We start from the raw sequence: 25,581 nt of genomic DNA, 5'->3' as shown, positions 1-25,581 counted from the left end.
GGATGATACTAGTGGCGGAGAAGGTGTGCCAGCCATTCTTTCCCGCAGCTATGCCTGTCTGATGAGTGGGTAGTATGAGGGTGTTTTTAACGATGTGATGCAAGTGGGGAATGGCAATATGTAGGTCAGAGAGAGTGGCTTGAAGTAATCAACATAGTCCTGGCTCCTTTTAAGGTCCCTAAATTTGTATGTTACCTTTATTTTTCCTCCTCCAGTGCCTCTCAGAGTCAGGCAGAACCTTACCGCTTTACTTAACTGCATACCACCTGCCCTCCAGATACACTGAACCATTTACTGCCTGCACTCTCCCTGCACTAAAAATCACATTGCTCCTTCTCTCTCTATGATCACCCTCCTAAAACAAGCCCTCTTGCTACCCTGAACCTCATACCACTGGATCTACTTTTACACTAAACTACATAACACTTATTTTCCTGATATACAAACCTCATATATTTAAACCCCGCCCCACCACTACACAGAGACCCATATTGCTGGGCTGCCGGCTACTCTGCACCTCTCTCATACCTAGCCCCCTGACTACACAAAATTCACCACCCACCCCCCTCTAGATTGACCCTGATACTTTTGACCGAACGACTAGCCAGAACTCACACCACCAACCGGCTGCTTCACTGCGTTTATTGGGCCAAACCCTTTGGTGCACCGGTACTAATTCCACCTCCCCTCACTACACACCACCACCCCTCATTACACTGGACTTCATACCACCATCCATTTCTTGAACTGGACCCCTTCTGCTACAGTGAACCTCATGCTGCCAGTCCTTCTGCTTCCCTGATCCTCTCATCACGTTCCCTCTGCTACCCTGAAATTCATACGTCAGCCCCTCCTGCTCCCAGAAGCTCCCACCCTCTGTCATTGAACTTTGTATCACTAGCCTTCCTGCAACAATAGAACTCTGTAATGCCCTCACTCTCTACCCCAAGCATTGTTTTACCATCCCATCACATTGAACTTCAAATCAACACAAAGGACCTCATGACACCACCGTGCTTGCTACATTCAACACAGCGAAAATACAATTATTACCCAATGACAAAAGGGTCTGTCCAGTCAAGGTTGTATAGAAATATCTACTTTATTATTATCACAACAGACAGTTCTAACACACTACAGAATACAACCCGCCCTGTAAAAGGGATGCAGAGGACAGACCGTATCAAAGAAGGAAAAGGGATGCTCTCTGGAAACTGACAGTTGGGTAGTCAGTAAAGTAATGAATCGCAATAGTTCAAGAATGCTTCATTCAGCACAAAGGGAGCAATGGGTCGTAACATTTCACCAGGCGTCATCCGAGAAGGACCAGGGGAACAGAACCACAATGTACCTTGTGCTTGTAGATGTTCTGGGTGCTCTACTGTGTCGAGTTTGTTTCAGGGCGCTTTGCTGCTTCTGCGACAGAGTTCAAGATGGGAGACAGCTGCGGGTATCAAGCGGCAGTCAGTTTGGCGAGAGAAGCTGGGCGGATGGCTGCAGGTTGGCCTACACAGTGGCTCAGGGTCAGGAATCGTTGTCCCAGTGCTGGTTGGCGGGTCTGAAGCACTGGTCGAGGCATCTGGGATGGCGTGAGCAACTGTAGCGTAACAACAGTCAGCGGTACAGTCGGTTGCTGCTCGAGGGGCTCTACTGGCTCGAAAAATGGCATTTAAGGCAGACGGCGGTGGTTGCTTGCCGATACACTCCTCCTAGCTTCATTAGTGGGCTTGTCGCGTCCTTTAAGGCGGACGGGTCAACGCTGAGGAGAGAGTTGCAGGCAACTGCCTTGTCCTTAGTTTGATTCATAGACTCTCCGGCACTTACCACCTAGGATGCTTGCTTGCAGAACCTAGCAGCGCATGCTGTGTGCTGACTCAGTACCAGTTCTGGAGCTGCTGGTATCTCCCTCTGTTCCCTGGGAGATGTTTAGGGGAGGGATCTTGCTTCCCTTTTTGGAAATCCTGGCTTTCCTTTACTGGCGGAAGCTGTAAGGCAGACTGCACCTTCAGCCAAATTAGTTCTCTTTCTTAATCTTTGCAAAGTCTTCAGATGATCTACCAAATGAGGGGCTCAACCCTCTTTTAAAGCCAAATGGGCCCCAGTGATTGGTGTACGCTAAGCCTACGTTGATGAACCAACCCTGGGTCCCCACCAACAATCGCCTATATGCGTGAGGTCTTAACGAGAGTGCTTCGCAACAGAAAAGGGGTGAAAACATGTAATACTAAGTCCTACCCATCTTTCTGTCTGTTGTGGATCAAATGGTCTCTCTGGTTAATTGAGGTGGTTTCTGATTAAAGCAGCACGTCTCCCTTGAAGCTGCAGCGGGACCAGACTTTTGGTCTCTGCCAAACCACATCCTCATACCTTCTGAATGGGGTCCCCCTGCAGGGATGACTACTGTAAATACATAGTCCCAGACATGACATGTCACTGCTCTTGATACTGAGAGGCGGGAGCTGGTTTCAGGTTGATAAAGTGCAGATCGGAGGTTGTTGGGGTTTTCCTGTCCTTTGTTAGTCATGCGATCAGGCCTCCTGTGGGCCTGTTTGAATTTACTCGGATTACTATGCAAGGCTGCCACCAGCAGCTAACAAAGGAAAGGGAGGATCCATGGAGCCTTTGTTAGTTAATTAGGCTGGCCATGGCAGGAGGAAGGTTTTGCCTTCCCCTTCTGAGATGCCTTGAAGTACTCTTGGCTGTCATATTCCAACTGAATAAGATGGAGGGACGGCGCTTGTAGGCTGTGTCCTCCCAGAGTACACGGGTATATGTGTATGTCCTGCGGTGAGCATAGGAAAATGTGTGCAGATTAGCACCACACATTTTACAGAGGTTGATATACCATCATTCAATTTCATTTAAAATTTCAAAAAAGCCCAGGGAAGCGCAAGCACATGTGGAAGGTCGAATTCCTCACAGCCTCAGCGTAGCCTCTTTTGATGTGGCTGTGGTCTGACTTTTCCTGGTATCCCCTTCTTTCTGTTTCTCTCCACTGGAGTCTCCTCTTTGTGGTTATTGAGTTCTCCCTTTTCCTAGCTAGCTTTAAATTCTTCAACCCCCATTCACTAATTTTGTATGTTTCTGGCATCTCATTTGCCTAAGTGTGTGAACTGTGTGTGTGTGTGTGTGTGTGTATATGCGTGTCGTTACAATCGGATGCCTCTGATTTCAATTAACGAATAGCGTCCCAGGTGTCTGAGACTTGGTAGAACAGTGCCTGTCTGTTTACTTTTTATAGTTTTAATTGTGTGCCTATTTTACATGAGGTACCTTAATGATTGTTATTACTTCGAATGGTCTGAACCTTATTTTTGCCCTTTAGTCATGGCTTCACATTCATTGGGGAATTTGAGGCTGCATGTGACATGGGACAACCAAAACCTATTTGGTTTGGTGAGATGTGCGTGCTCTACATACCTCCTTCTCACTCACGTTCCTCTGTTAGGTGGTCTAGCCTCTGAAGCCTTTCAAGCCTAGACACCCCATACCTGAATACACTTCACACCTCCGTTGTTCCTTGATACTGTTGATGGTCGTGTCAGGTGTTTTATCCAGCTCTCTTCCTCTTGCACAATAACGGATCCTGTTCCCCTGCTGCTGCCTTCAGCATATTAGTCATACTCAAGGATAGGCCAGCACCAAAGATTATGATTATTTTAAATGCAAATCTGGAAGCCGCTGTAAGAGAGGTAGTCCAGCCCTATATTAGCAGCTGCAAAATAGTCTAAAACAGAGTCAGTCAGTTTGTAGCAGCAAGTTGGACAGAAATCCAGATACAAATAACTATAGTCAAGTTTTTCAACAAAAGTGCCTTGAAGGATACTAAGAAAGCACCCACAGTCAACAACCACAATCACTCTCCTTAACTAACTGTCCCTGAATTTACTGAGACCATTAAATTTTTAGCAGTCTATGAGGGTTGGGGAAAGTGTGGGTAAGGCATCACAGCGTATGAATGTTTGTGGGACCATTACACAATTGTCTGTGGTCAAGGGAACCCTTAATTGAGTCAAACCCGTCTGGCGAATATATCAACCTTCTAAATGTAATTCACGTTTGTTACGACATGGGTGATGCTCAGCCAACCAGAGGGTTTGGAAGGCGGGCCTTACCCACAGGTAATGGCCTTTGTTGGACCCTTAAAGACAGGGTAGAGCTGGCCTCACCCTGCCCTGCACCTCTACGATTGCCCCAAAGATTCCACCACCACACACCTCCACTTCCCACCATGATCACTTAACTTTCCGCTGCCGCCATTGTTAAGATGGATTTCTAGAATCTGGCCTTTTGGACAGATTTGAGGTGGCCACCCTAGTTATAGTGAACAGGGAACTCTGAGAGGTTATCCAAAACCCAATCAAGCTAAACATGGAGAGCAGGCTATTCTCAGGGGTTCAAAGTAAGTCCACACAGTGAAGTACACAAGAATTCAATTTAGACAGGAATGTATCAAAAAACAAATCTTTGTTCGAGGCCTTGGTACACAAACTAAAAAATGAAAATAGGTGATAGTATGACACAATACTCATTAATAAACATAAATACATTCACCATAGGTTCTAAAAATGCATTCAAATGACTTAAACCCCACACGAGGTAAGTAAAGTAATGCAGCTAAGATGGAACCAAGTCACAAGTGGATTTCCCTAACTTCAGCAGTGCAATCCCGAAGAAGAATGGGGCCTTGTTGCCCCACAGTCAAACGAGCCACAATGCTTCCCCGCAGAATTTATCTGTAGAAGGTGTGTTACTTGTGTTGGTGATGGATTCAAAGAAGATATTCAGCAATGGTACTAGGTAAGTAAATGATGTTATCTTGCAGATGATATTACCCAGGCTCGACGACCAAAAGGCAGTGGAATGGAATGTTCGGATACAAAGGAACTGGTTCCCATTGTTATCCTATGGAGAACAGGGAGGAGACACATGCTTTGTGTGTATTTTCCCCCCTGAGCCTGGGTGACTGAAATTGGCAGCAAAGGCGACTTGTACCACAAGCTGGTGACCACTGAAGTTCCAGGTGCAACAAGGGAGCAGTAACGCTTCTGGGTAGGTAACCCACGAGACAGCTGGTCAGTCCACCAGGTAGTCCAGGGACACTTCTGAAGGCTCATGATGGCTGGATCCCCGAGAAGGCGTAGAGACTAGTTGGTCCCACTAGTCTAAGGGCGGAAGCACTACTTAGGGTCTTTGGAGATCAGGTAGTCTAACAGGATTTCACCGGGTCAGACGCAGGAAGGGATGCAGGGCCTCTTTAGGAGTTTTCTTCAGATCTTCAGTCGGCTCTTCGCCTACGAGAGATTCTTGGCTCCAACGCTGATCTGAATAAATAGCTGTTGGAGTCCTCTTCTTATCCAAAATCCAGGCTGGAAGCAAATCTAAGCACAGTCCTCTTCTTATCCAAAATCCAGCCTGCAAGCAAATTCAAGCCCATCATTGGTAAGGATCTGCACCATTCCAACTGCAAGTGGTTGTCCAATCAGAGACAAGTATTGGTTTCACTCATGCCCCACACCTAGACTCTCTGGCACCACAGATGTGGAGTGGGACCAGACAGTCCCACCCACTTCTTGGGCCCAACACAAAGGCCATCGCTAGCCTGTGAAATAAGCAGCTTTCCCGGGCAAGTGCATGACCTTATATGGGATTTCCTGATCTGGCAAGACAGGAAGAAGGCCAGACTACACTATGCCCAAAGAACAAGTGAAATCTCATGGCCCAGCCATTTTAGGGCACTACCCACGTTTAGTAGCCATACGCGGTACCCTGAATGTGCACACTGGACAGAACGCCAGAATGGTAAAAATATTTGTGCTGCTACCAGGTTGTCTTTAGGCTCCTATAAAAGTAACCAACAATTCCAAGTGTAAAAAGCAAGGGTGATACAAAAGTATCCATGTTGCACTATATTGTAAGATGCTGTATGGAATGTTAAAAAGTTACAAACGTGTAAAAGATAAAAGGAAAACATAGTTCCCCAGTACTGATAGTCTGAAGGACTGATCGGTTTCCCCATGACAAATGAGCACAGGCGTTGAAATTTTGATTTGTTGACCAGGAACAAAAAGCAGCTCCTGGGTATCTGGCATCACCCGTTAGGCAGCAGCTACCTTTGAGGAACCAGGAGCCAGGCCATAGCACACAGCAAATCTAACATGTGCACAAGATGCAAACTCTAACTTTTTCCATGACATATTATACACAATATGCTATAAATGTCCCTTTGGTGTGTTCTTTATTCACCTTTAAACGCCTTCCCAATTCTACACAGTTAATATCACGTAGCTATATTTCTATGGCACCACTTGGCTGGGGAGTCAAAAATTGCTCCTGGTAGCTGTTGGTTTCAAGCTAACAACGCTCCCCTTGGCTATAACCTGGGGCTAAATATCTCCCTGCTCCTGGCAGTTTCAAACCCTGCAGTACTTCCCGTCAAAAAGTCAGATCAGGTTGAAAAACAAAGCAAAAAGATTGGGGGTCCATAGAAACTATGGGGGGGAAATTTGCCAAAGAGAAATCTTTACTAGCTCTAACTTTCTGCTGCCGCCATGAAGGTCCTTCTCCCTCGCTGGGCTCCTCCCGATGGGTTTTAATGGAAATGGAGAAGGGATTCTGCGTAGTTCTGGTCGCCCTTTCTATGCTAACCATAACTATTTGTGTGTAGTATTTTGCTCCTTGAGTCATGACCAGTGCTCTTTGTGCGTGCTGTTTTTTAAGTTTAAACAAATCACCCCTATTAGTACCCTGGGCGTTATTCTGCGGTGCTTATGGCTATAGTCCTCTTGCTGGCAGGTATTCTTGGGTCGTTAATGGCACCTCAGACCATGATAAATGTCTTCGCTTTGTTCGAGCCTTTAACCTATCGCTCGGGCCATTACTGCCTAGGAATGCCAGAGAGTACTAGTATTATTACTTAGTTACAACATTGGAATTTTGCCATCCATTGGAAAAAAATGGATACGCAGCAGCAGGCCTTAACCACTGTTTCAAGCCCTGCTTTTTCCTTTCAAAATTCTGCCGTAGCCAACATTTCACCATAAAAGCCGATGAACCTTCCCCAACTATTTTCTTTAGTATTCAACCACCCGTTTATTGCGAGTTTGCCATATTATAATGGCATTACAGCCTGTGGGGCGAAGGCTGTAGCTGTTATCACACTGTGCCCTCATTATGTTCCCTCAACTCTGCCTCTAGCTCATAACTTGGGTGTGGGGCCTTATCGCCTGTTACAGCCCTCCCCTATGTGTTGTAATGCCACCTTGCGTGACTCGAATGTTGCATTTGGACTGATGACCATGTGCCTGCCCCCCAAACTCCCGCCCAGCCCCCCATCCAAACGGAGCATTGCAGAAAAGAAAATTTCGCACTGGATTAAGTACAAAACGTTCTTCCCACAATGCCTACCCTTTATTTGACAATCAGACAACCTATTCAAATTTCAGAAAATAGAGTACACTGCTTATGCACTGTCACAATAGAATGTTGCGAAATACATAACACTCACACGTTTTCATTAAACAGAGGGCACACATTTTTTTAAATTTATTTATTGGTTATTTGTAATGTGCCTATACACAATGGTCATATCATTGTACGCGCTTCCACCCTAAAATGCTCTTTCGGTCCCTATTTGTAGAAAAAAATCGTTTTCTTTCCATGCACCTTCTAAACGCATTTCATAAAATGCATTACATTTGATCTACGTGTACTTTGTGAACATAATTGCAGATTTTGTCTTGTTTTAATGATTCTGGCGCATAGTCCCTAAAATGAGTTTTGAAGAATGTTTTGCATTAAAAAATGCAGCACAGGGAGGCAAAAGTAGAAAACCTGTAGTTGTGGTATTGCATTGTACTGTATTTAGTTATTTATATAGGGCCCTTTCCCCATTTGTATGGCCTCAATGCGCTTTGCGCTTGGAACGCCCTCGGTGACTGCAGTTAATGTGCTGGAAAAGGAGATGCATGTGTGTGTTTTCGCCGGTCTAGGACTTGGGTGGCTGGCTAGGCTCGTCTAAGCAGCCCGAAGAGGTCAGACGCGTAGGTGGGCGCTGTTGGTGGTTTGCAATAGGGTGCTATTGCTCGGAGAGTCAATGTCTGGCCAGCTATACCGAATTTGCTATAAATGTTGAGCTTTTTTTTTTATTCCGGCTTTGGAGAGCAGGTGCCAAATATTGTCCATGGCCCTATCTGAGCAAAGGTTGTTCCTATTCATGTGTTCTATTGCCCGGGAAAGACTTGCATGGCAATCAGCAGTCCGCAGGGTCTAAGCAGGTAAGTGAGGGGTCCAGAAACACACCTCTTGGCTCACACTAGCAATTAAAAAACACTCAACGATAGGTCTGCCATCCACTGCCGCTTGATTGGTCCTCTCCCTTTTATAAATCAATACGTCCTATTGTCTTTCAGGAAAAAACTCAAAACCTGGTTGTTCACCCTAGACAAGCAACATTAACATAGCCCTCCTGAGGATGGGACCTAGATTCAGTAACCTATTTTTACTTCCCCCAAAGAAACTGTTGTGACTTCTTCCACTGTAACTGTACTCTTACTTGCCTTGCACTTCCCCTTGACTTAGTTTGCATTGATCCCATTGTAACCTATGTCTGTCTGCTACAGCGCCCTGATGCCTACGAGTTTGGTGCTCTATACAAATACACAAATAAATAAACGTTGTTCAGCTCTAGGCTATTTTGTGGTTGTCTAAGTCTTACGGACAGAAAGCAGAAATTGCTTCCTACAAACAGGAAGCGAAATTGGTTAATATTATCTGGCTAATTACCAAAATAGAGAACTGTGAACTTTTTTTTCTTCTTTTTTAAAAAGCTTTATTTAACAAGTTGGCAAGGTTCGCAAGTGGTTGGACAGTGTTCACAATGTAGTTACATCATTAACATGTTTCACATTTTTACTGTTGTATTCTACATAAAACGACACCTGCTAGGCAATCAACTTAGAAGACCAGTTTCATCATTTCCGCTTCGAAATTTTCACATAGATTTTCACATTCGAGTCGTGTTTTCAGCATACAAGTGGTACGAGGCCCACATTTTTGATGTCGCCGTAACAGTTTGTACATACCCCTTCTTCACAGTCATTAACCCTTGACATTTCACTGGTGAACTGTTTTTTATTTGCATATCTTAATCATTCATAAAACACAAACCACTTGGATCAAAAGTACCCCTAAGAAGATGGAATGTTCGCAGTTCTGTCATAAAGACATAGATGTGGCTACCAAATTTACCACTTATAATAATAGCAGCCATTTTTCTGTATATACAGATCGCCACCTAGTTGGCCAACATGAGTGAACGCTCGACTCAGTAACACCATTGACTTATTCTCTGCCTCCTGCAGCTCCTCCTTCATTTCGAGAGACCCCGCCTGCCCTAGTGGAAGTGCGGGACGGAGACGCCATCACCCTCACCTGCGTAGCCACTGGGAACCCGCCACCGCGCATTGTCTGGAAACAAGATGACCGTCTCATAACAACCGGAGGAGACCAGCTGCAGGTGAGTGCATGCCGCACCAATGGTTTTGGTCCTCTGTTTTTGAAATTTAATTGACTCCCTGATTTGACCCTTTCGTACCTCTAAGTATAGCTGGGCTACTTGTGCACCTTGCTCTACTTGTGGACTGACAAACCGGGTTCCTTTCCCCACTATCCATTTCCCCTGTTGATTTGTGTACTGTTAATACACATCTTTGGGATAATGTAATCTGGCCCTGCCTTGACTAAATTGAATTTGGCCCGGTATATTTAATTTGTTATACACCCAGCTCCAAGCAGGGCTACCAGTCAGCCTTTGCTGAAACTTGGGGACCAAACAATTGGCCAGTACATTTTGTCTATTGGTGTTGGATAAATACTAAACAACTCGTTGACATAAATGCAATCAATTTTTTCACTTTCCCATTGTGCACAAATGTCTTTTGCGCACCCAGTTGTTACTAACTCACTTACTATGTGATTATTGAACAACAAAAGTACTCACTGTGAAATCATCATTCCACAGATTGTTTTTATGTCTTTTTTCTCTGTTTGCAAAATAGACAGTTATGGTTCATGATTTTTTGGTTTGAAAAGAAAAAAAGAACAACATAAACAATGAATAAATGTAATTGAATAATGACTAAGAATGAGGGATTTGTGCCTTTTTCTGCCATATTGGATGACCTGATTATGCATTTAAAGGATATTTGGCTTACTATTTGAAGCTCCACTTTGAAACAATCATATTAAAATCATGCAGACACTCCGACATTAGGATAGTGTTACGAATTACTTCTGTGGTTGGAGCCCTTTCTGTTCTCCAGCAGGCAAAGATAACTCAGATTTTCAGATTGGCTTGTCATGGATTAGTTGTGCGCAATCAGAGATGCTTGTGGTCATGTTTAGGTTACTACATAGTTTATTAAAATGTGTCGAGCACTCATGCCCATACAAATTAGAGCTCTACATAAAACAGGGGTACAAACTGACATGCATTAAATGATTTTCAACATGACAATAATTCAATAATCACTTCACATATCCTGTGCACGGCCAGGGACATACTGCCAATCGTTAACCCTCTTCATACGAGTTCCTTTTATGGAATGGTGATCCCCGTCCTCTGTGGGTGCCTCCCTCTGGAATGGCCTCCCTGCCCCTCTCACACTTGAGCCGGATCTCCTTAAGTTCCGGGAGCTTCTCAAGACCTTCCTTTTCTCTCACCCCCCCAAACCCGCTGCAAATGTCCCCGCCTGCCTCTTGACTGGCTGCCTGGTTCCTTCAGAGTCTTACAGGGCACCAGGCCCCCCCCTAATCCAGTCTACCCCTGCACTTGGTCTCCCCTACCCCCTCAACCTGCACTGCCCTTCTGGACCCCTCCCCCTGCACTTGCCTGGCTGGGTCTGCGCCTTTGTAGCCCTTCCAGCCCCTTACCTTGCACTTAGCTCATGGACCTTTCTCCCCTGCACGCTCTGCTTTCCCCAGGCTCTGTCTACCTGGCCTCCCCTGACACTCGCTTTTCTCACGGGCCCTGCCGCTCTGAACTGCAGTCGCACCCACTCCCCACTCCGCCCGACCTCCCTCTCCCCTGAACTTCTCTTTACTGCACTTGCACAATGCGAATGTCACAAGGCCTAGTAGGATCGTTTTTGTTTTGTCCTCCCTGTAGCACCCACCCTCTTGTCTTGTTGCGCCTCGAAGCACATTGTGTATAGGTGCATTATAAATACCAATAAATAAATAAATAAATACATGGGAGGCGGGTACACACCTCATAGTTGATGGAATGGAAGACCAGTCCTGACCCCTTCAGGCCTGAATGCCAAGACCTTTTAGACGTGTGTGCATAGGGGCAAAGGCAAGGGACCAGAGAGTTCTCAGGGTGTAACTTCCGACCCTGGAGATGCAACTGCAGAGAGATTCAATGCAGCAATCTGGTAGTGCCTTCACCATAGGGTGACACGTGGGAGATAAAAAATGAGGCTTACAACTCTGTTTAACCATGGTGTCATTATTCCATGGGTCCTCATTACGACTATGATGAATGTGGTGAAAGCATGCGGTAATTTAAATACTTCATAATTTTAAGTACCACCCATGAGTTGAGATTGAGTGGGATATTTATGGTATGTTGCATAAAGTAAGTGCTGGACAGGGTCATTAACCCATATGCATCACTTGCAGCACTTTAAGTGCATCCCATTCCACAAAAGTTCCATTCCATCCATACCCACAATTAAGCACTATTTTTTAAAACAAGTGCTGTTTAAAACACTACATGTTTGTGCCAATGCTGTCATACTATTAATGGGGTGACAAGATCCTGTGTGCAAAATGTCATGAGACATGGAACAGCGAGTGCTTCCCCTGCATTGTCAACGGGTAGAAAAGAATGCCTTGGTTTGTAAGGTTGAGCATCATTCCTACACCGTCAATCGCTTTACAGGTGTGCAGGTGTGCAGGTGTGCTGGTGTTGCTCTCTCTTGGGCATGCCTGGTGAGCGTTTGCTTCGTTTTCTGATGAAACAACATCCCAAGGCTGCTGTAATGTAATAAATATGCAGTGTTTCAGTAACTCAAGACGTAATACACTTAATAATTTAAAAACTCCTGTATCACCAGATTATCACAAATTGCTCTTCATTGTTAATGGAGTTGTTAAGGATACCATTTTGGTCTGGGTGCGGCTACAACACTGCAAAAGAAATGTGAGTAGATGGCTTCCCCTGACAGCCTCCCCAGCGAATGGAAAAAGGGACACGTCTCACACGTATGTTAATTAAATTAGCTTTCCTAGGCAGACAAATCTGGAGACTGCTTCCATTTTGGTGTTCTACCTTGAAGCTCTTTCCGCATCTCTCTGGCCCTCAAATCCCTCCGCTGACTCCCCGTGGATGCAAGGATCAAGTTCAAGTCCCTCTGCATAGTCCACAAGGCTTTCTGGGTCCGGGGCCCCTACTATCTACAACGCTCTCTTCCTAAATACTCTCCCTCTAGAGTCCTCCGCTCGTCCTCCTCCAACTCTCTGCCGGTGAGCTGCTTTCACAAACAAAGATTTGGGGGTAGATCTTTATCCCTGCCCCTCTCCGTCTTGAGTCTGAGCACCTTAAGGTTTGGAAAATCCTCAAGACCTTCCTCTTCTCTTCCTCCTTCTGTCTCCCCTTAGCCTGCTAACATCCATCCTTTTCTCCACCCTCCTTCCTCCTTCTCCTCCCTAACTCTGCTTCAGTTTTGCTGACTGGTTGCCTGGTTCACCTCCGCAGCCTTAAAGGACCCAGGCCGCCCTGCCAGTCTTTGCACTTGCCTCCGGGCCACTGCACTATGTTCAGCATTACTGCACTTTCAGTTTACGCTCCATGAGCGAGGCAACGTCTCTACACTTAACCCAGGGCCCTGTTGGACTGGACGCGTCTGTTCCCCCCAGCCCCTTGTTCGTCGCACCTCCGTCTGTACGCATGCATTACCTAAATGTATTAGGACTAGTAAGTTTGTCCTGTCCCGCCCCTCTGCACCCCTCCGTCCCCACCTTTTTCTTCCCCCGCTCCCTAGCCGGGTTGAAACTGTAACACTCATGCACTTGCACTAGGAGAAATGTCGTCAGGCCTAGTTTGCTAGTTTGTCTGTTTAGATCATTGGGAAACTTCAAAGCCTAAGAATGATTACTGTAGTCCCTTCTTCCCTTCCCGCCTTGAAGCGCTTTGAAGCACGCCACCTGTGTATAAGCGCTTTATAAATTTACAATTACAAAAAATGTCAATCTTTAGGGATATAGCCACAAAGAGATTGACATGTAGGGTTTGATTCAGAAAGGTTTGCATCGGAGCAAATCAGGAGATGCCCGAGCCAATCAGATTTGCTTCTGCCACCTTATCCCTTATTCGCAGAGTCTAAAACTAGAACAAATCTAGAGCTGGCACAAGCGTCTCTGAGTTGCCTATTTGGTTTCCTAGCCGTACAGATAAGCAGCACACTAGCAACTTTTACTCCCTAAAAACTGGCAAATGATGCCAACATAGGGAGTAAAAATACTCCCAATAAGAAGAAGAAAACAAGCAAGACAGGAGGACGTCCCCTACTTCCATTCGCGCATGTAGAGATCTCTTCAGGTTAATGGTACTAACAGAGCAGTGTCACAGGAAGGAGTTCTGATATCACTGACCTTTCAGCTAAACATGTTTGCAGGAATCGCTAGGCGCAAAGAAGTTTGGAATATGACAGACCTGTTTTAGAGTGGAGGTATAATGTACTCTTTTAACAGTAACCTCACTGGGAACGAGGAATTACTTGTGTACCACTGTAAAACATTTTTTTTTTTAATGAACAACATATAGGGAATAAAATACTCCCACTTCAAAGTCTTAGCTGGGGACTTGGATGGCCCTGGGCACATCTTTGTTAATCCCACTTGCACACGAGTATCTCAAAGATGCTCCAGGCAGCTGCGGAACTAAACCCAGACCTTGTGGGTCTTGGGTGAGGTAGTAGGTGAAACTCCGAGAGGCTCAGGGCGTGTCTGCGGAATTGCTCCAGTGCAGACCTTTGCAACTCTTTTGCAGATTAAATGCCCATAATACAAACACGATACATGAAAGCGGGGCACATTTCTAACAACCTCTGCATGATGTGTTGTATTACAATCTATTTGGGTCATTGGTTACCTCTAATGAGCAAAAGTGCATGAGCACCAGCTGCAATAAATGATTGCATGTGGGTTTGGAGGTCAGAATGCAGGCTGCACGAGCTCGCTGCCATCTGTTAATGACTTGGTGAGAGATGGAGAATGGGCGCGCGCCGGTGCTGGCTTCACAAGAGCGGGCCTCTTCAGGGAAGGGGGCGTGGCGAAGAGAAACGAATGTTAAAGTACTGGCACACACAGATCTGGGAGGGGGGGGCAGAAAGGAGAAACGCAGAACACTAATCAAACAGAATTTCATTAAACCGGGGGTGGGGAATGAGAGAAAGGTGAAAATAAATGGTAAAACATAGAACACCAAAATATTAGTATGAACGGTGAACGAAAGAGGCAACGGGGTCTGCAGAGATAGGAATAAGGGGGAATTAAAAGTAAGTGGAAATAGACACGATTACGTACCTTTTCTGGTGACGGGAGTACTAGTTTCTCTTTGGGGGATATATACATCCGTTTTCTCGGTTGTGTTGTGGGTAAACAGGCCAGCTGCAGGGAGACTTGTCTGTTATTTATTTGTTGGTGGATAAGGGCGCAAAAGGAATATATATATGAAATAGTGTAACATGACCTGGGATTTGCTGCTCCCCAGTGGCCACTTTAGGGTATCTCACCGCTGCTGTCTCTATTTTGTCTTCTCATAGGTGAACAACGGCTCCCTGAAGATTGGCCGAGTGCAGCGGTCCAGCGCCGGCGTGTACACCTGCCATGCCACCAGCGGGGAGGGCGAGATCACGCACACCACACGCCTGCTGGTTCAAGGTAATCCACAGGGCCGAGCTGAGACTACATTGTGCTTCGGGAAACACAAAGACGCGCATTCGCGAGTCCCAATTTGGGCAGTTCTTGCAACGAACTGGACATAGGGTGACCAGATTTAAAAAATAAAACACCGGGACAGGGCAATTGACAAAAACGTAGGACTAACTTTCGACAGTTGCTGTCCAGGCACTACACTTCAGTAGGGGTTGGAGGAGAAGGGGGTTGAAGTGTTACTGTTCGAATAAATACATATTATAATTCTTTTATCACAAACTACCACTATCTTAAGTTGTAAAATGCCGCATTTCTTCTGTGTGAGATTGTGTATTCCTGCCTGCCAGCTATGAAGACCTCCTAAAAACCGGGATTTCGGTGTCTTCCACTGGAAAAATAATCTCGAGAAAGCGGGACAGAGCACCCAATTCCGGGACAGTGCCGGGGGACGTCTGATCACCTTAACTGGACAGTATCTTCTAGGGGCTCCATTTTGGGAAATTCTGTGCTAGTGCATCTGAAACCAGGTTGGGCTACTAACATTGGCTACGACTACCAGCTGGCACTACGTCATCAAACAGGCCCAACAACGGGGTGGTGCCATATGGCTCCACAGGAGCTTCTGAGCCTGCGCGATTGGGGCACCGCATGTGAAGTCACTGGTGGGGTGCAGTCATAGCAAAATTAAGGCTAGTGTGACCGCGGCTCAATGGGAAAATGTTTAATTGAGTTAGTAGAACAGTCGTACTATTGAATGTAAAAGGGTGAATACGAAATTATAGATTACAATAGAAATGATACAAAGAAAAAGTAAACATACGAAAAAGCTCAGACACTGAAATAGCACCCAGGGATTTGCCCCTCCACCCGTCCGTTCCTACTACTCCCCAAATCCTCCTTCCCAGGATCCTAAACTATAAACTGCATTTTAAAAACAAATCTATTTTCCCATAAGTATATTCTGCTCTGATATCAGACCTTGGTGAAAACTTCAACTGGAATGTAAGCGTAGCACACAATGGGCCCGATTCCAGAAGCGTTTCATAATGGCGCAAGTCCATTAGAAAATGCTCTGTGAATCCGGCCCAACACTGAATGAACAGTTTGCTTTCAAATTCTCCCCCCCCCTTCCCTTTCTGTATCAATAATTCGACAATAAGTCCATTCTAAGGGCCTGATCCACACAGATTTGCACAGGAGTAAATCAGGAGTTGGCTGCGAGCATCTCTGATTTGCACCCACTTGCTTACACCTGATTTACAAAGCCTAAAAATGTATCAAATCTTGAGCTGCCTGGGGCATTTTTTAGAGGCTCACGTGCACATGCGATTCACACTTTTTTTTCCTCAAGGGCATCTTGTACATGCTCACGGCATCACTACGAGGCTTCCTCCGGGTTTGTATAAGGCAGTAGGCGCAAACATGGTCATCTCCGGATAGGCACATTTGCAAATCTTTCTAAATCGTGTTTATATTTATGATTCCAAATGTTCCCCAATTTCCATGATTCTAGCCTTTGACCAACTGGAGGAGGCATTCTTGCCACTTCTTCCTCCAGTGTCTATGGCAGTGCCACTGTGGCCTACACAGTGTAGGGCTTGGCCACTCACGGCTCCGGGAGAATTCTCCATTGCTTTGCGTCTGCATTAATTGGCAGTGGCAGTGACCACTTCTGCTAAACCCAGTTGGATTTTTGGGCCGGGCGTAGCAATCACTATCATTTTGTCGTAGCGATTGGATCATAGGCTTTTCATGGGACATTGTGTAGTCGGAGTAGGCGTTCTAGCACTTGAGAATTCTAAGATTTGTTTTAATGCATGCCGTTGTGTAATTCTCTTCCAGGGCCGCCAGTAATTGTTGTGCCACCCGAGAACACCACAGTCAACATATCCCACAATGCCTTCCTGGCCTGCCAAGCAGAAGCGTACCCAGCAAACCTCACTTACATTTGGTTACAGGGGAACAGCAACGTGTTCCACCTCAGGTAAGAGTCTATTGGCCTTTTAGAGGTGTGGGAAGGAGATGGAGGAGGGCTGGAATTATCGCCAACTCAATGAAGGCATCTATAGGGATGCAGTCATGTCACATGCACGTTATGTAGAGATGAAGTACCGTACAGCGATGATGTGTCTCACCTCTCATGTAACTGGCAGGTTCTGCACAATACATCTCTTTTGTACACCTTTCCTAATGTACCACAGAAATCCGGGGTGGGGTGGTAGGTACAGATGGGCCTGGACCTTTTCATTTACATTTTTACAGGAAGTAAAACGGAGGATAGCACAGGGGCAACGTGGTGGTATTGGAAGAAAGACCACACAGAGCAACAGAGGTTCGAATCCCAGATCCACGCTTAGAAACTGAACTTGTATCGGTATTAAGTGCGTTATAAGAACCAAATAAATAAATAAATAAAACCACTGTTCTAACCTCCAGTGTCCTTTAAGAACTCTTTCAGTCTGGCCCTGATAATAATGAAGGCGGCTGCGAGGGCTACACCTGCTCACTTGTTTGCACTTTACCAATCCTTTCCTGGAACAGTGATTGAGGTCCCCCCTAAGAGTCATAGCCGGGTCTTAATTGCTTTGTTCCTTAGGGGGCTCCCTACTGGCCCCCGATATTACCAGCCTGCAAACCAAAGGATGTAGCAATCCCTTCATGGTCTACTGATCTCCAGAGGAATGAACACAGGGCAGCAGAGCTTTTTTCAAAAAAAGTAGCAGGCGCCCCTCTCCAGAAAGAACATGGCATGATAACCTGTTCTGTGGTTTTTTTCCCATTTCGAGAGTTCGCAGCCATTGCTTTTTGCTCACTGTACCATTCACAGATGGGAAATATCCATTTGCATATCAGTTTTTTCCCGCCCTCATGGGCAGTCCAGCACCGAAATGCTATGGCAATTACCTTCTGAACAAGAGTACCAACAGCAACCCCATACACGTATTTCAGCCTTGTTGGGCCTCATCAGTGAGGTGGAGCTGTGCCTCTCTGAGCACAGTGAGCAGGGAGTCCACGTCTGGGTTCCCCCAGGTAACTCAGGGTGACCAACCCCAAGTTCCTCACAAACATTTTTCAAAAAAGGTAGCAGGCGCTCCTCTCCAGGAAGAACACGGCATGATAACCTTTCATTTGAACCTGTCTCTGGAGTTTAGGTGGTGTTCCACGTTAGTACTTTGATCAATCCTGTCATACGCTGCTTCCTCGTGTGTTTGTCTGCAAAATTAAGCCCAAGCTTAGTAATAGTGTCTGGATAAGGCCCATGCCCAGTGATGTCTTTTCTTGCTCTACTATTCACACTCCTTGTAGCGCCGGCTAGTACATGCCCTGCTTTCTGAGCTTTGCCGTACGCCTTGCGCACTTACTGCTAACTTCTGATCTGTGTGCACGCCTCTGGCTAGAGTAGCTACATTTTTACACCAGTTCTAAAATGTGGAGCAAATGCATTTAATAGGTCACGAGTGCCACACATGTACAGACCGTGCATGTTGAGGCTGATCATATAGGCACCTCTTCACATGCACACACTTTCCTATTTGCTAGGTGGTGGGGCCATAAAGTTCCAGATGTGGGCAGGTGCCTAGGGTAGAGTTTTTCTCCGCCCACGTTTCAACCACCCTCTACAGCCTTCATGCCCATCCACAGGGCCAGCAGATTTGCACCATTTAAAAGGCACAGAGAGGTTTTTTAGTTTTATCAAGCTACAACATTCCTACTTCCAATTGGCAAATGAAACTTTGGGCAAATAGGAAAGTGTGTGCATGTGATGAACCGTCAACCCATCTATGTGCTCAGGCCGGCCTTAAGGGCAGCAGCGCCCTGGGCGAATTGGTGCCCCCCTCGCCCACCGCGCGCCCCTGGTTAACAGGGGGCGCAACGGAAGGGGGCGGGGCCTGGATGGGCCACTTTTTTTTTTTTTTTAACTTCTTCGCTCCGGTGAGGAGGTTAAATAGGGCGCGTTAGCACCCCATTGTCATTGAATGAGCCCGCCGCCGCGTGCACATTTTACAGTAAAAGGCAGCCTGCTGTGCCTTCTCCCACAACGCCAGCTCGGGGAAGCCCGTGAAAGACTCCCCCGAGCTGACGTGGCAGGGGCAAATGTCGCCCTGGGGGGGGGCGTGGCGCCCCGGGCGGTCGCCTGGCTCGCCCCCCCTAAGGCCGGCTCTGCGACACACATAATCCCTTTGTGTGTGCTTCTCTCAACCCTTCGTAGAGACAGGCCCAGGACCAGGCTGGCTACTTTACCCGCAGTGTCTCCAATCAGTCCCCGCTCTCCTGGGGCACTGGGATGGCGCTGCTACTGCATTTCTACCTGAGGCTGCAGTGCTTTCAAAGTAACTTTGGAGGCGGTTGCATGTCAGAAGCGCGAATTGCTGTTTTTTGCAACTCTCTGTAAAACGAGCAACATTCTCATCCTTGCTGTTTTGTGTACATTTTTCGTTTTGTTCGTTATTAAGGGGTCCACTGCCACACCATCGTAACCGTTCTCCGTTTAACCCAGCCCGCGCCCCTTTCCTTTCTCCCTTTTCCCTTTTTTACACCATTTATTTGATCTCCTTTTTTCTGTTTTGACCCACCTTTCCATACCATTCATTATATCTATGGTAGGCACAGAAAGTGGTCACAGTGGCACGAGTACATTGGGATTGCCCATTTTATTTTGTAAGATTCCGTCTACAAGCCACGGATGCAGCAACAAATGCCAGCGCGAGCCCCCGACATTGGTTAAGGCGTCCCTACAGGAGGGCGTGGGCGCATGCGCGCGCGTGCGCCTGTGTGTGTCTGTGGTGCTGGGGCTCATGATCCACCCAGCACCTTGCACGCAAAAGGCAAGCAGCGAATGGAGGGGTTGCGGGGGCTCCTCGTCCCCTGACACTCGTAGGGTTGCAGTGGCAAGGCAAGAGCTCCTAGGCCTCCTTTCTGGTTTGGAGATGGAAGAGGGCAGGGTTAAGTTATGGCCGGGTGCAGGTATTCCAGGCCAGTTGTTTGGGGAGTACAGAGAAGAGTTTCCCGGAGTCTAAACATTGTTGGTATGTTGCTGAAAGTGAGCATACAGTTTTTTTCAGTCTTGCTGGATGATGGCCAGGCAGTCTTTCCTTAAACGGTGCACATGCAATACATGCACATTTGCATGTTTTTTAAAATGTGTTTTTTGTTAAGATGGAGCAGGTTTTTTAAAGTGCTTGACTAGTGGTTTAAGTAAGAAGTAAAAGGGTGCATGGGTCCCTAAATGTTTGGCCTGTCACGAGTTATGGGGTAATTATAGCTACACCAATCAATCGCTTTTAAAGCTTCCTGATATTCTGCCCAGTAGTTGGAACTTTTGTGAGGCCCAGTCATCATTTACGAGTGTCGAAATAAAAATCTTGCGCTGCATAAGTCTTTACCATAGTTGAACGCTGCAAGCTTCTGGGAGATCCCATTGTGATTTGGCCAGGATCACATGATGCGTACGGAAGCTGGATTTGAGCCCAGGCTTACTGGTTCTTCCGCTTGGAATTTAACATTAAATACTCGCAGGCAGAGCCCAGTAGCTCTATTTTTGTAGTTTGGATGTAACACCTATAGAGATCACAGTTTTATTCATGTCCATTTTTGCCACATAAGAATACTGAGGCTCAGGGAGAAAGGGATTGGCTCAGGAACACACGTTTCTGGTGATGTGTGGAAGCCAGGATGCCTCTTGGTTCCACGTTTTACATCTCCTCCTACAACATTTCCACACAAAAATAAATGGCCACATCAAGCAAACCCAACTGGCTAGGTCCAGTTCTGGCAGGACAATCCTTCCCCTATATCCAATATTGTCGCTAGGGTTGGAAGATGGCAAACCTCATTCACAGACCTTCTGTTTGCCCTGGCACCACCCATGCCCTTTAATCAGATTCTTCTGCCCTTCAGTGACAGCCACCCTTGTCCTTTTTCTGTTAGCGGACATCCCCATGTGGAGCGGGGTTATAAATGCACCGGCCCTGTGGTTCCAGTTGGAATGCAGTGCCTGGGAGGACAGGGCTGACCTTGTGCCCAGCCGCAGTTGATGTAGAAGAGTTTTTTCTGGGTGTTTGAGAAGTTTATGTTCTGAGACCTCATGGCCCTCATGCTCTATTGGACTCCCTCACTCTGAGTCTCTGCCGGCGATTCCGGTACCACCCTCGGTTTCATTCTCTGTACCATTTGTACCAGCCAAACACTCAACGTGTAATTAGGCTGATATTTTGCGGTTTAGCAAAGCTCTCAGAATTAGCCCATTTGGTGGACTAGGAATCCTCTCTGGACGGGGACAAACTCTCCAAGGCTCAAGTGTTTCATTTGCTTGTGGAACAGGTGATGGAATGGATGGGGCTTAAGGAACAGGACCGGTCTCCTTTGTGTACAGCAGTGATTTCTCCAGTCCTCTCTGCCCGGCAGGTGAGGTCAGAATTCCCTTGACTGCAGATGTGATCAAGGTGGCGGTTTAAATTTGACAGAAGCCCGATTCGACGCTGTTACTAAGTCCTAGTGCATATTATTTTACCAACCTGCAGAGTTGTTTGTGTTGACAGTTACTCTTAAAAATAACAAGGCCCCTATAGACTGCTCCTCTGCTCCCTCAGACATGGAGTGTAAACACCTAGACTCCTTGGGGACGAAGGTGTGCCCAAGCTCTTTCATGCATAGTATTGCACACCATGTCCTGGCAAGATGCAACAAAAACCTGTGGTAGGAGATGGCCGACCATAAACGGTACCAGCCCCCGGAGATGCGTGAAAGCTTCACGGCAGAACTCAACAGCCTCAAACAGTTCTTTCTTGACTCAATTAGCTGGGAGTTGTACCACACTGATATGACTGCAATTGATATGAACCTTGATGTGGGTACTGTGACGATTCACCTACTCTGGTCACTTCTCTCCAAGGGGGGAGCCCTTTCTCATGAGGCAAGGGAGGTGCGGCTGCTACCCAATAGTCCCCGAAAGGGTGGTTTAATGTTTGAGGACCTCATGGGGAGGGACTCCCCCCTCAGGGGACAAGGCTGATTCCCTGGGGTGCAGCCCATTGAATGTTGTCCCTCCCCAACATTCCCTAGTGCTCCCCATTGCTCAGAACCATTTTATTGAAAGTAAACCTAGGTATAGTTGTAACACCAGGGCTAAAACTAAAGCCCAAATTACTAGGATGAGAAAGAGCACAGGAGGCATGAAGGTCATTGACTGCTAGCACTGGTACGAGGTGGCCCAAGGAGGCCTAAAGGTTAAGTTATCAACAGAGCCTAAGCCCCGCCGATCTTTAAATCCCTTTAAACTGTTGGTGCCTTCCTGTTTTACTGCCATTGTTCCCTACTTAAGCAGCCCTCTAGCCTCTTTTACTTTGCAGTTGGTGAGCAGGTGCAAGTGAATCTAGGTCATGTGGCCGAAGCTCCACCCACCTTCTTAGCCCTGCCTCTTCTTTTCTGCTCTTGGCTCTTAGATCAAGGGTGTCTCTTGCCCGGGCGTCTGAAGTGAAGGGCATATGAAGAAAAGGGCAATTCCTGTATGGGCCTGTTTGTACAGGGAGGACCCAGAGCCCGAACCCCTTCTCATACAACAGGTAAGCATGCGCCGACATGCGTTTTCTCCCTCCGTCCCCACAGGCCATCCACACCATCACCAGGCAATAGAGGCATCAGAGACTTCACCGACCTGGTCACCACCATGTCCTGCACGCATGCCAACAACATCTTCTTCGGCGACTTCAACCTCTGAGGGAATAAGGCCACTAAACTGATGAAGGAAGTTTTTCCCAGCCTTCTGGACACCCTCTGCCTCACATAGCACATGAAAAACCCACACACGAGAAAAGTAACATCCTCGACCTAATCATCATCATACTGTCTTCCCTCCACTACAGCACTCCTCTACCGGCATGACTGGCCTGACCACTTAGCCGTTGTTGTAACTTGATGGTCGTGAAGATTATGGGGCCTCTGTCCACAAGTAACGCACAGGGAGATACACAATAACTCCCTGAGCAATCCTTGAGGCCACAGGTATTGAGTGCTGGAAATGCCAGGAACCAGGAACACCGGAAACCCCCCGACCGCTGTAAAGCAAGCAATGGGTTAGTACAATGACAAGGAAAACTGGCGAGGATCACAATGTAACTTAATACTAAAGGGCTTACCAAGGTGGAGGGGCCCAAGCCCTAAGTAGTACAGAAAGGATGGGAGGTGTTCTGTGCAGAGACAGGGTGTGACTGGCAGCAACAGGTGAGGTAGCACACTGGATGGCAATCCGGATGGACTTGCACCAGAATACCTGCGTGAGCTGGAATGACAAGTTCGGTGTTGCAGAGCGTGGGGAGATCCGTAGGCAATCCGATAGGAGTTCCGAGGTCTAGACCGGATGAGCACGCCAAATCCAAGGGATGATCCAAAGGAAGCCAGAAGCAGTCCAAAAGTCCGGTAACCAGCAGAGCAGAACGATAACCAAGGGCTTTGACAAGAAGACCGAAAAAACAGTCCGTAGTTCAATACCGTGATCGTAGTAACAGGAACGCCAAACAGTGCCGAAACAAGTCAGCTGTGAAGCACTGAACGCGTGTTCCCTCATCGTATTTGAATAGATAGAGGCTCGTCAGGTGACCGTGTCACATCACGCGCGGTCCCACACGCTTCCTTGTCACGTGATCCGAAGTAACAACAGTCGGCCGGGCCTTCCGGGTCACATGATGATGCAGCAGGAGGGGCTGGCGGTTCCGCCGGCCAGTTGCGAGACGCCAAGGTAGTTGCCACTAGCGAAACGGATGCAAAAAGTTTGTGCGCCCATATCCAACAGGCTGTCTCCATGCGCGCTGCCTATGCATGTCATGTTGCTGTTGCTGCTGACCTGCCTGAGTGAGTGGGGATCTATGGGTGGGGGGTGGACCGGGACCAGAGAGGGCGGTGGTAGTAGACCTGTGGGTGCCCGCCTGTGGGGTATGTAGGACAGACGGCATAACAGCCGTGCCTTTCAACATCCTGCACACCACCCCAGTCAAACACTCCCAGCAGAAACCCATCAGACCAACCTTCAAGTCCTTCAAGAACTTCCCGGTGGAAGCTGTTAGGCAGAATTGCAGGCAGTACCCTCTGGGACCACTACACAAAATTAGGACCACAGGTGTTAGCCAAACCAACCTTTGGTATAAGTCTGTACCACACAGTTTTTGGTAGCTAGCTGAGCAGCCAGGCTTATCTCAATAGTGAATGTGAGCAGTACAAGCAGTTACACAGAGGACTTTCAATCACAGTGGTTCAAGTAGACACTTATACTCAAGGTTTCTTGGTAAAAACACTTAGTAATTTATTACACAATCATTTAGAAAACATTTCACTAGAAGAAGGCAACTTAATATTATAAACAAATGCACTTCGATACAAAATTCTAAGGTTTTGAAACAGTTTGAGCTCCCTTGAAATAGGAGCCAAATGGCAGTTCAGTTAATTAGAAAAGAGCAAAAGGCACAAGGTAAGTAAACATATATACTTTTTAGACAGTGCAAATAGTTTCAGTTCACCAGAAGAGTTAAATTCAAGTCAATAGGCCAGGCCAAAGTCAATCTGGATAGGAAAGAGCAGTTCTGGTATTGAACGGTAAAGTTTTTGAGAAAGTTCTTAGAAGTTGTTTAGGCGAAAAATAATCATATGTCAGTTCACAAGCTGATTAGGCCTGCAAGTTGAGAAAGTTTCACGAACTTTCACCATGAGAGTGTCGTTCTCCCAATCGGGTTGGCACAGTACCTTTGTATGAAGATGCTGCTGACTTCGTGGTTCCTGGCAGGTCCTGCAGATCTCGCTGTTATTGAGCCTCAGTCGTGGGGACAAGAGGGAGGTCGTCGGGGGACTCCTGCACTGCACGGGATCGTTGAACAAAGCAAAGAAAATGGAGTCACTTCAGTTCCAGTAGCTGTAGATTCAAGAACACAAACTGGTGTCCCTCTCCCTGGTTAATCCTAACCAGCCTTGAAAATGGTGTCCCGGTGTCTTATGAGTTGATTAGTCCCACCAACACAAAGGAAGAAGCCGTCCTTGAAGGAGTTTCTCTGTCGAATGGAGTTTGGCAATTGGGACCTGCAGCAGGTCTTCACCGGGGAAACCAATGGTCCAGGAGTTGCAGCAGCCGGCCTCTTCCAGCTCGTTTTCGGTTCTTTCGTTCCAGTGGTCGACTCTGCTTTCCAGTCCTAGACACTCTCCTTTTAAACCATTCTCTCCCTTTCATTCCAGCCTAGCTCTCACTCACCCAGCAGGGTGGCTGTCCTTGCCAGACAGTCAGCCAGCCAATCACGCCAGAGTGCATTTGGGTCTCCTAGGAGACTAAGCACAGGGAGTTTCGGGCACCTCCCTCACTTCCTGCCCACCCCAGGCACTCAGACGCCAGAGGGGGTCTTCAGTCCTGAAGCCCGCCGAAGGCACGTGAACAAAACGACGAAACCTGGTTTGTTGCGCAGAGACAAACACTAGAAGGACCTTTCCAAAAAGAAATGGCAAAAAAAGAAGACCGGGCCCTGTTTAATCAAAGGGGCTTAAGGCACCATCGTGAAAAACATGGCTCCCGTGATTTTTAGCTACCAGTGTTGGCGGTTGGGAAAATCATGGTAGTTTGTTGTAAAACCACTGCCACAAGCCTTTTCGATAGGAAAGGGTAGCATT

General features: G+C 47.0%; 1 protein-coding gene across 3 annotated transcripts in view; it reads left to right on the top strand.

Annotated features, from left to right (window-relative positions):
* Positions 1 to 25,581, top strand: part of IGSF9 (immunoglobulin superfamily member 9) — a 665,024-nt gene that overhangs the window by 394,489 nt on the left and 244,954 nt on the right. For all 3 annotated transcript variants that reach the window (XM_069604696.1, XM_069604697.1, XM_069604695.1), the window contains exons 5-7: positions 9,363 to 9,517; positions 14,829 to 14,946; positions 16,783 to 16,924. In XM_069604696.1, the coding sequence (XP_069460797.1) occupies positions 9,363 to 9,517; positions 14,829 to 14,946; positions 16,783 to 16,924 (415 nt within the window). The remainder of the gene's footprint in view (positions 1 to 9,362; positions 9,518 to 14,828; positions 14,947 to 16,782; positions 16,925 to 25,581) is intronic.

The sequence above is a fragment of the Ambystoma mexicanum genome, chromosome 1p (genome assembly GCF_040938575.1).
Source record: "Ambystoma mexicanum isolate Mex_15411 chromosome 1p, UKY_AmexF1_1, whole genome shotgun sequence".
Lineage (NCBI taxonomy): Eukaryota > Metazoa > Chordata > Amphibia > Caudata > Ambystomatidae > Ambystoma > Ambystoma mexicanum.
This window is presented reverse-complemented; position numbering and strand designations above follow the sequence as displayed.